The 13121-nt window shown below is 35.8% G+C and overlaps 1 protein-coding gene across 1 annotated transcript; it reads right to left on the bottom strand.

Annotated features, from left to right (window-relative positions):
• Positions 1-330: 330 nt before the first annotated feature.
• Positions 331-12250, bottom strand: LOC137741674 (protein disulfide isomerase-like 5-4). Its single transcript, XM_068481373.2, has 14 exons — positions 11923-12250; positions 10512-10602; positions 10129-10208; positions 9522-9579; positions 9193-9356; positions 9012-9069; positions 8283-8323; positions 7972-8046; positions 3081-3137; positions 2273-2327; positions 2000-2146; positions 1360-1581; positions 898-1050; positions 331-669 (listed from the first exon to the last, which is right to left on the bottom strand). The coding sequence occupies exons 1-11, from the start codon at positions 11961-11963 to the stop codon at positions 2105-2107; spliced, it is 762 nt and encodes a 253-aa protein (XP_068337474.2). The 5' UTR covers positions 11964-12250; the 3' UTR covers positions 331-669; positions 898-1050; positions 1360-1581; positions 2000-2104.
• Positions 12251-13121: the final 871 nt, after the last annotated feature.

The following is a 13121-nucleotide window of genomic DNA, read 5'->3' as shown; positions in this document are numbered from 1 at the left end:
ATCTTTTGACCCGGTAAATGCTAAACCAATCCAAAAATGAAAAACGTGTACAAATGCAAAATAAGCATTTAATCTTTTAAGTACTCATTTTTAGCGGTTTAATAGCATATTGAATGCGTCCATTTGCAAAAAATGAAAAACTATTTCGGGTCACAATCTTTTGACCCCGTAAATGCAAACACTAAAAATAAAAAGAAATGTGTGCAAATATCACCAATATGCTTTTAATCATTTTGGTACTTATTTTTAAGGGTCTGATAGCAAATTGGATGTGTTCATTTGTCAAAATGAGAAACTATTTAAGATTGTAAATGCAAAAGCAATCCAAAATGAAAAATGTGCACAAAATGGCACCAATAAGCATTTAATCTTTTTAGTTATTTTTAGGAGTCTACTAACATATTGAATGTGTTCACTTGCCAAAATGAAAAATTATTTTAGATCACGATCTTTCTGATCCTAAATGCAAAAACAATCCAAAAACAAAATTATGTACAAATGACACCAACTAAGCATTTGCTCTTTTGAGCACTTATGTTTAGGGTTCTAATAGAAATTGGATGTGTTCATTTGCCAAAAAGAAACTATTTTGGCAAAAACGTCATCAATAATAGCGCACGCATCCGTGATAAAATGTGAAAAGGATTTCGGATTTTCTGTTATTAAAACCTGGTTATGGAAGACAAAGAAAGAGAAAATGTGAGAGAAGCAAAGAGTAAGAACTAAAAGACAGTTAAGTTAGATAGCTGTTATTGACACTCCAAAAATATCTCATTTTGCACTCCTCACGAGTGCACTTTTCTTTCTAAATATAAAAAGTTTAGAGTGCAAAATGAGAATTTTAGAGTACTAATAACAATTTCCGTTCGTTATTTAAAAAAAAAACAAAAATTAAACCTGCATGGGGGAGAGCTCGAAATGGAACTTGGCAACTGGTATTTGGAGGCTTTGCACCAAGCTGCTGAGCGCCGTGTACTCATATTTCTCAATCGAATTATGAGATCTCCCTGTTACGACTTCCGAATCAACTATTTGAAGGTAATGCTCTATCTGCACATACAATTTACCAGAAACTGTAATTATAACGAGCTTAAGCATTAGCTATTCTTTACAAGCCAAATAAACTTCATTGAAACAGTTTTAGTATCCACTCAGAAGGTGTTTATGGACCGTCAAGCATCTTTAGGGAGGTAAGAATATATCCATACAACTACTAAAATGTGTAAAACTCAATCGCATGCAGCTATATATTGCCGATGCGCTCGCACAAACATTGGCATGTTAATGGACAAGCACAGAACAATAGAGAAACAAACAGAAGAAAAAGATAGGAAGAATCATGCATAGAGACAAACTTACTGTAACATTAGCACCTAAATCACGGTGATTTATGAAAGACCGACCATTCAACCTATCATGGCTCGCACCAAGATAAGGTACCAATCGCTTGACATCACTCATCACCTTAGGAGCAATCATCCTACCGAATGAAAAATGTGAAATGACGTGAGATATGTTCAGTTGAGAAGCATCTAAGGAATGAGCTCCCGAATGAGCGGAAATGACAAGGTTTCCTGGAACCTGCACAGCACAGGACAAATCATACCTATATTCCAACTGAATAACAGCTAAGAGATTTATTGTAAGGTCAATTGAAAGGTCAAAGAAGGCCAGAATTCTGACTGATAAATTCATTTTACTGGTACAATATTCTCTTTTGTTTATTCATGTTAAATTCATTTTACTGCCCTTTGCATTTCTCTTTATTCATACCAATTCCAAGCATGTGAAACACCTGAAGTCATGCTCGGACAGAGAAGAAAAGGAAATGAGTTGTTCAATACTTTTTCATCGCATTTCCAAGCATGTGAAGCACCTCGAGCCATGGGTTGGGAGCAGAGGAATAAAGCAAAGATTTATACGGGTATAACACTTGTCATGCGATTAGGTCTAACATGCCCAATGGTTCTATTAATTTCTATTTCAACTGGAAGCTCACCTTCTTTACACGCACATATCCTTCAATTCTACACCCTCCTGTCAATGGTGCTGGTCTTTTTGCATTCTCACCCCTGTTGTCAGATTTACCCTCCAAAGCGAGTTTTTAAGAATCCACAGGGATAGATGCAACCAAACTTTCCATTTTCTGCAACAATGGAAACTTCAGATTAGATTTACAATTTCAAACGGGGCACTGAATATCAAGAAGTATAAACAAATTCAAAGTCAAAGTTAAACATGGGGTACAGTTTAAACTTATGAATGCTTGTACCTCAACCAAGCTATCTGTTTCTCGACAACCATAATAAGATTCATGCTCGTTATCCCTGTGGAAGAATGAGGTTGCTTAAGTTAAGCTTCATATGTACAAGACAACCATGGCCGAGGGAGCAAAATTTGAGAATCAACTGTATAAATCAAAATGGGTCTACATAAAGAAAATAGACTGAAACAGCAAGCCTTTCTATAACCCGGGACATACACTTACCATCTTATAAAGATCATAGAATGAATAAACTATGCATGCAGCTCCACAACTGAAGGACCAGAAAAACCTAGATACGACTTAATTGGCCGCCCTAAGATTGCATTTAGATAGATGACTCGAAATTGAGGATTTGGATTTGCATTTTTATTATAAATTGTATGAGATACTAGGCATATTAAAATTCTTTGTTAACTGAAAGTACATGTCATGGACTATTTAAGATCAGTTAAATATTCAAAACAAAATGTTATTTCAAATTAACTCCCTAATTTACCTGACAAAATTTTTCTTTCAGCATATCAAAACTCTACTTTATCCCTTCTTTTGACATTTCACACTCAATATATCAAAATGTCAAATTCAAATCTCGCATATAAATCCACCCGTTGAAATGGAGTTAAATCTGCTATCCGAAGAGATACAGATATACATGTTAGATGAAGATAGAACAGACAAAATAAAAAGGACAAGTTAAATGCGACCTAAAACGTAATGTTAAGACTCCAGGAGCTGAAATCATTTCGTTAAAAAAGGATTGAGTAGAAATCAGTTCGAAAAGAAAATAAAGTTTGCAAAATTTTGTAGCATTTACCTCACATCACTTCCTTTACGAAAAATACGAACTGATGGGTATCCTTGAATTTCATTCCTGAACATTATGAGGAGGCGTAGTTAATAATAGCAAAAACAGGAAGACAGTGGTATGTGAAGCAAACTTAAGAGGTAAGTAAAGAAGAGAACAAAAAGTTTGTATCTAGAGAATAGAGATGTAAAGCTACTAAGTCTAACCAGTTAAGATGGCAGTGGCACACAAAACTTACCTTGGTGGATATGAAAATAGTTCAAATGGTGATTCAATTATGGGACACTAAAAGTGACAGGTTAACCATAGCAACATACAAGAATACCACAATACGTAAGACAGAGACAGACTAAAACATGAGCTCATCCATGATCCCACCCTGAGGTTAACAGTTCTCTGTTCAAGCAGAGAGTCAAAATATACTGATGTGCCAGCAAAATGTGTTGGGTTTTTTCTAGCCCATGATAAGTTGTCCTAAGTCTATAAGGAATTATAGTCTTAGAGGATTAAATTGTTTTCCCAATTGGAGTTGTTTTCCCAATTGGAGTTAGTTTCTCAATTAAAGAAGGATTCATAACTAGATTCCAATTAGGATTAGTAATCCTTATTGAAGAAGACCTTTATTATGTCTATATAAAGGAGCTATTGTACTAGTTTTGAGACGGGAGCAAAACAATAAATTGTATACCACTCTAGGGATTAGAGTGAGAGAATATTGTAAAGTGTGTGTGAGAGAAAAGAAAAGAGATAGTGTATTTCTTGTTCTTGTTCTTTTAGGTTTTTCGTCAAGTCCTAGTTCTAGAGATTTGGCAAGATTATTGGTTGTACTCATTATTGATATAGTGAAAGATTGTTGTTGCTGTCCCGTGGACGTAAGCACATACTGCCGAACCACGTAAATTCTTGGTGTTATTTATCTTGGTTATTTGTTTTCGATTTCCGGAGTTTGTTCTTGTTTTTCCCATTCTTAAAACGTGATATTCTCAACAAGTGGTATCAGAGCCTGGTTTGGCTGATATCCGTTTAGAATGGAGGGTGCAATTATGATGAAACTCACTCGTTCCAACTGGGTTACGTGGAAATCAAGAATGGAGGACATGCTTTATTGTAAAGATCTCCATGAGCCAATTGAAGGTATTAATAGCAAGCCAGAAAATATGTCTGCTGCCAATTGGACCAAGATGAATCGTAAAACTATTGGTACGATTAGACAATGGGTGGATGAGAGCATCTATCACCATGTGTCTAAAGAAACTGATGCGCAAGCTCTTTGGAAGAAGTTAGAATCCCTCTTCGAGAAGAAGACCGCTGCCAAGAAAGCATTCCTTATCAAAGAGCTTGTCAACATGAAGTACGCGGAAGACGTTAGTGTAACCGAGCACTTGAACAACTTTCAGAACATGATCAATCAGGTAGCCACTATAGGTTTGAATATTGAAGAAGAGCTGCTAGCACTTTTATTGCTAGGATCCTTGCCAGATAGTTGGGAAACTTTCATCGTAACTATAAGCAATTCGGCTTCTAATGGCGTATTGTCTATGGATGCTGTTAAGGATAGCATGTTTAATGAAGAAACAAGGAGAAAAGCTTCAGGTGCAGGCGCTGGAGCTGGACAACTCTTTGTCATAGAGAAAAGAGGCAAAAATTCTGGTGAGACAAGATTCAATGGCAACTGCCACTATTGTGGGAAAAAGGGTCACATGAAGAAGCATTGTCGTAAATGGAAAAAGGAACAAAAGGATGGGAACAATACTACAGGTGTTGTGACTTACGATGAAGAGCTTCTTTAATGCAGATGATTGATGGTTTTCTGGCAAAGAAGTCTATAATTGCCTTTGCCAATGACGATGGGTATTGCGATCAGGGGGAGCCTGGTTAAGAGAAGTCTAATCAAGAGGATCTTGGTTAATGAGTAGTTCGATCAAGGGGAGCTTGATTATGGGTAGTTCGATCAGGGGGAGTCTGGTCATGAAAAGTTCGATCAATGGGAGTTTGGTCAAGAGGAGCAATCCTATTTCGGTATACCTTCCTCATGGTCTGGAGGGGGAGATTGTTGGGTTTTTTCTAGCCCATGATAAGTTGTCCTAAGTCTATAAGGAATTATAGTCTTAGAGGATTAAATTGTTTTCCCAATTGGAGTTGTTTTCCCAATTGGAGTTAGTTTCTCAATTAAAGAAGGATTCATAACTAGATTCCAATTAGGATTAGTAATCCTTATTGAAGAAGACCTTTATTATGTCTATATAAAGGAGCTATTGTACTAGTTTTGAGACGGGAGCAAAACAATAAATTGTATACCACTCTAGGGATTAGAGTGAGAGAATATTGTAAAGTGTGTGTGAGAGAAAAGAAAAGAGATAGTGTATTTCTTGTTCTTGTTCTTTTAGGTTTTTCGTCAAGTCCTAGTTCTAGAGATTTGGCAAGATTATTGGTTGTACTCATTATTGATATAGTGAAAGATTGTTGTTGCTGTCCCGTGGACGTAAGCACATACTGCCGAACCACGTAAATTCTTGGTGTTATTTATCTTGGTTATTTGTTTTCGATTTCCGGAGTTTGTTCTTGTTTTTCCCATTCTTAAAACGTGATATTCTCAACAAAATGCTGCATTGGTAAGAATACTGCACTTGAAACAAAATCTAGAGCTCTAGTTGGCATTTCAGAACACTAATTCCTAGTACTGTTATTTTGAAAACCACACCGGCTAGGCCATGGTAGGCAGCTTATAACACTTGTTCAAAATCTTTTCCAACGGTAAATAGGTTGCTCTTCCACTCTTAGTCTTGACCACATTTTGATGGCGAGGATGACTTCACGGATTGGCAACGGAAGATGAAGGAGGCACTGATGGGTAAAATTCCAAAGTAGGAAGACTCAATGTAACCAAAGGACCACTGGTGATAATGCAAGGTGACCTACAACACCATACGTTGTACAAGCTAATTGGGACTACAATAGCTGGGGGAGCAGTTGTTTCCACAAAGCAGAGTGAATAACACAAGGCTGAACTCTGACATCACATGCTAGAGCACATAAGTCAGAAGGTTGCAAGAATTGCACAAGAAAGGCCTGTTGGAAGGCTTGTCACATTGCAAGCTGGACTTTTGTGAATATTGTGTTCTCGGGAAGCAAAGGAAGGTATCATTCGCAAGTAGTAGTGCAGATAACCAAAACAAGGAGCAACTCAACTATATTCACTCAGATGTTTGGGGCCCTGCACCAACTAAGTCTAACAGTGGAGCCAGGTTTTTTGTTACTTTCATGGATTATTTTTGTAGAAAAGTTTGGGTTTATTTCATGAAGCAGAAATTCGAGGTTTTTGCAAAGTGCAAGGAATGGAAGACAGAAATCGAGAATCCAAGGTGAAGGTTCTTAAAGATTTCCAAAGCTAATTCAAGAAGGTTCAAAGATACTCTAGAGTGCAATGATCAAGACTTGGTTTGACACCAAGGTGGAGATTGTTAGGATTTTTGGCTCATCAATTAGTGTCCTTATTTTGTTTAGAATTGTTTTAGGGAAATAAAAGGTGCACCAATTATTCCCCTAAAAGGACTAGGAAAGAATCTTAGTTTCCTTATTCAATCAGATTAGGAATCTTAGAAGGAAAGTAAATACCTATTCCATTTAGAATAGGAAACATAATCTGAAAAAAGTGAATGTGAGCCGCACCCTATACTTATAAATAGGGTGCGGCAATGCTGGAAAAGTGTTAGAAAAAAAGCCAGAGACAGCCGACAAGGTTAAAGAGGGATTAGTTCTAGGATTTTGCAAAAGTACTGGAACTCTATTATTAATCTAAAAAGCCATGGTTTCTCTACCCAGGAAAATCACAACTGGACGTAGGCAAAAGTTCTACCGAATCAGTATAAATATTGTGTGTTTCTAGTTTTCTCTATTTTGCTAAGTTCTAGTCTATTGCCGGATACATCAAAAGAGCAAGATCCAGAGGGAGTCAGAATTATAACAGCTTAACCTTTGGCGAGAAGTGTTGGAATGTAAAGGTCTTCGCCTAAGTAGGTCAAAGACATAGAATATGGAGTGCAAGCAAGTGGGAATGGGGGGTCCAAATGAGATAGGGATGAAGATTTCAACCATTAAAAAAAAAGCTGGATGGATGAAGTGGAAGAGTGCATCGGTGTGTTGTGCGACCATCATATGACACTAAAGCTCAAGGGAAAATTTTATAGGATAGCAATAAGGACATCAATGCTTTATGGCATGGAATGTTGGGCGGTCAAGCATCAACATGTGCAAAAAATGAGTAGCGGATATGAGAAGGCTTCATTGGATGTGTGGGCACACGAGAAAGGACAAGATTAAGAATGAGGGTATCCGAGGTAAAGTAGGAGTGGCCGCAATTGAAGATACGATGAGAGAAAATCGGTTAAGGTGGTTTGGATATGTGAAATGAAGACCTACATATCCTCCGGTTAGAAAATGCGATTATGAGACAAAGGCTCAAGGCAAAAGGGATAGAGGAAGATCTAGGAAGAGTTAGATAGCGACTTTAAGAAACTATATGGAGTACTTGGAGCTAATGGAAGACTTCACAGAAAACCGAGCGCAGTAGCATTTTAGGATTTATATGGCCGATGCTTTGTTGTTGTTGTATATTTATTAATGGTGAACAAATCTGCTATTTACGGATCTACAATTGCAGCACATTAAATGGAGTTTTGCCTTTCAGTTTTCTTATTCGCTGTAAGTCGGCAATTAAAATATAGCAAGCATGTATAAATCTCTTTTGCATTGAGGAAAATTGCAAATATAATTTTAGATTGCTTTTATACAACTAATTTGAACTGAAAATGCAGATGGCCGAAATTAAAAATAACAATCAAACAAATTGTACTCAATAGAAAATCAAGTGGAAAGTAGGATTAAGCAATTTAAAACATACCTCCTACACAAGTCACCCTCTTCAATACAATCCACCTTCGCCATAAGTATACGGCCATCTATTTCTGGATCATACCTGTTAACCATGGGAGCATGAGAAAAAGTGAGATAAGAATTGTAAACTTCAAATTCTGGACTGCACCATTAGAAAGGGAAAATGTTATTAGCACTCTAGAACACTCCTCCTGCACTCTTCCCGAATTTAAAAGATCAGGAATGAGTGCAGGATGACTCTTTAGAAATGCCAATAATAGCTCCCTTAGAAAAATCATATTATATGGAAGAAAACAACAGACTTTCAGAGTGAAGCACCTTTCTCTTATTATTTTGGCGGTCTTCTCCCATGAAGGTTTCTGAAAAGGAAAGTGATAACATGAAGCAAGAAGTAATAAAAGAGGAAGATAAAAATGCAGCAAGAAAGATATGCTTCTGGATGGATTCAACTAAATAGTTCAATTACATCAAGCAAACAAAAAATTAATGTACACAAAGTAACTTCTGAATATACAACAGTTCCATCAAAAATGAAGAAAAAACAACATTAATTGACCCAAGGATCTTGTGACTTGTTATAAGATAATGCATACGCGCAAGCACATACATGATTAAGGGTGTGAAATGAGGGGAAACAATCGAAGTAGTTAATGATAGTAAAACAAGACTTCAAAACCCAAGAGCAATGTATGTAAGAAGTCAGATGCAAAAAATACACATATTACAACTTTTTTAGATTTCTTTCATTTGGCAAAACTTGAAGGTTTAAATAAGTTGAAGAAACTCCCAGTTAGTACTATTCTCAGTGAAAACTGCATTACAAGTAGTTTTCCCATGATTGAATGATCGCATTATTGGCATGCATGAGCTAACCTTTAATTTCTGGCCAAAATGTGAGATTCTAAATTATTCTCAATTATGCCAAAACCATATAATATGCATTATGCATACGCAAGTATAAAACAAGATTTGTAGAAATTGACTGATTAAGAAAGCTAAAACTTTCATCAAAAGAGATTTGAGAATGTGCGAAGCTATTTTATTTACCAGGCGATTGCTCCAGTAGCACCATGGAGCATAAAAATTAACCACCAAAATTGGGTGCCTGCAGAAGAATTGTTTAATAAAAAAATTAGGAAAGGTATTAATTTGAAACATAAATATTGAAGTGTCCAACATCAGCGCCATAAAATATCAAAGGTATGGAACTAAAAGTTGGCCCACTTACTGGTGAGTAAACTTTTCAAAATTCTGAGCAGTTAGAGAAATAGAGCCATCACCAGAATACTCATCTCCATCTAAAACTGGTCCTGAGTGGAACTCAGAGCCAGTTGGTCTTAAATCTGTCCCTATGGGGAACTTGCGAATTGTTTTCGTAACATTCAATCTGTTCTGAGAATAAGAGGGAATGGATTCAGGAGTCAGGACAGATGGAAACCACATAAAGAATTAAAAAATAAAAAATACTAACGAAGGATCATTAGCATTAGGGAGGAAAATCAGGAGCAGAGTAGATAATATTGAACAAAAACAAAATTAAATGAGAGAGAAACTTACTGTTCCCAACACGTCACTCACATCAAGAGATGCAAATTCACACGGGAGTGCAGGAAAACTATATGAAAAAGGAGATAAAATTATGGAGGCAGCCTAGGAAATGAGAGAGGCAGGGGGGAGAAGAAGGTTATATAAATTGATAGTGAAGGCCAAGAGTTTTCTTTGAGCAAAGTTTGCATCAGAAAGGTGATATCAACAAATTTTCCAGAAGTAAGAGGGATCACCCTGATAACCTAATGCTCACACAATATAACTGCCTCTTTCGGGCCGATTAAAGCATTACAAATTCCCACGTAGTGCACCTTAGAATCAATTGGACCTAATTTAATTAAAAGCACTACTGGAGTTAAAAAAATCCGTATAGCAGTTAATTTAAAAACACAACATAGCAGTTAATTAAAAGCACTACTGGATATAAACACAATATTGAAGTTAATTAAAAAAAAAAATCCGTCTTTGAATAAATTTCCAATTACACGAAGGCAGTTTTCAGTGACATTCTAAAATCAATAAAGCTAGAGCTGGATTAGCAATAAATTTGAACTCCATGCATGTACATAATAACTTCATAAACATCAAAAACACCAATGCAACTATGAAAGTTTACCTGATATTAAATTCAATAAGTAAGAAATCACCATCAGAACTCTTGTTGACAATAACGGATGTAGAGGTGCTGACGGTTAACTAAAAAGGAAAAAAGGAAACCGGAAAAAAAGAAGGTAAATATAAATATAATAAAGTGTATTAACCACAAGCATATCGCAACAAAAAGTAACTTTGATAAAAAAACAAGGATGGAAAAGAAAATAAAACTACTAGAAATTCTCATAAATATAATAAAAATAGAACAAGGTTAGACATACATAAAGGACCAAAACAAGCATCAATTGAGAGAGAAAAAAAAGAATCATCACTCAATGTCCATTTGGTCGAATTTGAATATTTGGAACACATAAGTAACCAACTATAGAACTACGAGCTGCTTACCATTCCAAATAAAAACATCATGGCGAGAGCTGCCATAATAGATAGTCTTGCACCCGATAATGATGCTTCTGTCAAATCTCTAAGGATTTTCCTGTACATAGGGAAAGCATTGTAGCATAAATACATATCAGGACAACCCTGCAGGTGAATTTATTGCCCACTAAATTATACAAAATGTTTATTTGTTTATACATGGAAAATTTTCACAAACACTCCTGGACTATAAAGGTATGTGCAAATACCAGCAAGATTGTACGACCTCCATTAATTTTTGCAAAAATTTTAGTCAAAATGTATCATTTGCAACACATGTGAGTCAATAGAATAAAGCTCGTGTGACTTATCTTGAAAGAATAAAGCTCGTGTGACTTATCTTCTACTTCCCCAAAGACATGTTGTAGTCAGCGAAATTCTTACCCTAAAATAGTATGAAAAAGTGCTCATGTGCTCATACTAGATGAGAATTAATTGAATTTCCAACGGTGAATTACAGATGTGATACATCACACTAAAAGTGGAGTGTGGGTGGTAAATTGGCAAGATTTTTTTTGTTTGGGTGGTATTTTACACACACCCCTAATAGTCCAGGTGGTGTTGGTTAAATTTTGCTTCCTACTCCTATTCGCAGGGAAAGTTTGAGAAGATATGAAATGTTACATTTCTGCATATAATTTAGCTCCTTAGATGTGTACCATAAACATCATAGAGCAAGCAGCTAAAACCCTAGAATCATTTGCTATGAAAGCTTCCACTAAGCACCTCCAAACAATCTAGTAATGCTTTATTTAGTGGTGATGAATTGAATCTTTCAATGGTGTGGAAGCAACCAAACTATTCAAATCACCAATCTTTTCCATTTGTTTGGACGAGGAAATTTAAAATTACAAAGGAATTTTAAAATGACGAAATTTTATCTTCTAAAATTTGTGAATTTTCTTGTTTGGCTAACTTAAAAAAAAACAATGGAAGTTCAATACAAAATTTATTATTTTTAAATTCTCACACATACAAATTCAGAAATGACACATATTTACATAGAATTTAAACCAGGAAATTGGAGTTTTCAAATTTTAAGTTTTTTTCCACATGGAAATTCTAAATTTTTATGTTATGAATTCAAACAAAAGAATTGTTGCCTGTCAATTGATAACTCTGACCTTTGTCAAAATTCCAACTTTATTTCCCCGTCCAAACGTAATGTTAATATTAGTTTAAATTCTTAATCCTATTTATAATCACTCCAATTTCACTGATAAACTTAAACATTCATTCACTTATCCATCACAATTCACAATCCACATGCATCAGAAAGCAATTACGCAAAATCGAAACTGAATTTTCCACGATCAGATTCAAATTACACACAAACACAGAGAGCTGATGAACAGTGAAATGATGCGAGAGATCTGACCTATAAAAATCGACGGACTTGATCTTGCCGGTGGAAATCATGGCTGAGATGAACGTATAGATTTCAAAGCAACGGACAGCTCTAATCCCAATTTTCCGAGCAAAATTACAGAGAGAATGAAATGGGCAAGAGAGAGCTGCTGAACATTTTAAGAGTAGACGTTTTATATTTTTATTATAATGTTGTGCGATCAAAATCCCTGAAAAACAGACAAAGACGACGAGTCAACGACGGAAGAAACGAGGAACTTTCGGACACATTCACTTGCCCCCCCGGCCGGGAACTTCTGCCCCTAAAATATTTTAGGCTTTTGGGCACTTCCGCCCCCAAATTTTTTTAAGCTTTTGGGCAATAGATAATTCAATCTCCCAAGTAAAGTTTTAGTAAACAGTGATTGTTTAAGTATACTTCTAATCGTATAATAATTATTTGGACAATTGATATTAAAAATTTTAATATAACAATATTTTATTTTTTCTTTATTTTTTTGTTTTTGTTTTTTTCTTTACAAGTTCAGAAAAAAATCGATAATTACCTAAAATCTGAATGAGATCAATCATAGTGCTCAAGCCGAATAACATGAACATGATGATAAACGTAACTTATTTAAAATTTATTTTCTACTAGACTCGGCTTGTTGCAGCATCCACAAATTAACAAGTTATAAAGCAAAAGAAGAAAGTTGCATTAGATTTCTGGGAGTTAACTTTTTTCTTTGTCAATTGGAGATTTCAAAACAAAAGTCCAAAAAGACAATGTACAAAGAGTATATGAATGTAGGCAAAAAGCTGGCCAAAAAATGAAGAAGATACAAATAAGACATCTCTCGCGCACGCTTTGTACCACTAAAGGTTCTCGTTCATACCCAAAACAATAAATTACATAAAATGGTCAATGTTAAGGATGCCTACCCAAACATGCCCAAAAGTGGTTTAGGCAGAGAAATCACCCTTCTCCAAGTTGCCACAAATCAATCCTCAACTGAAAGCAAGCACACATAGGGCAATGGTCCAAATCAAGTAGAATCCAAAGTTTTAATTCCTGAAATGGTCATGGATATACACCTCGGCAAGCAAACCTTGCTACTGATTGGGTTGCATCGCATTGTAAAAGAGGGATGTGTCCAGATGTCTGGGTAACTAGACCCCCATCCTCTCTGGTCCATATTTTATCAATGGACGGCCTTCCTTGTCCTCACT

This window comes from Pyrus communis, chromosome 11, assembly GCF_041283825.1.
Source record: "Pyrus communis isolate YQ-2024b chromosome 11, ASM4128382v1, whole genome shotgun sequence".
NCBI lineage: Eukaryota > Viridiplantae > Streptophyta > Magnoliopsida > Rosales > Rosaceae > Pyrus > Pyrus communis.
This window is presented reverse-complemented; position numbering and strand designations above follow the sequence as displayed.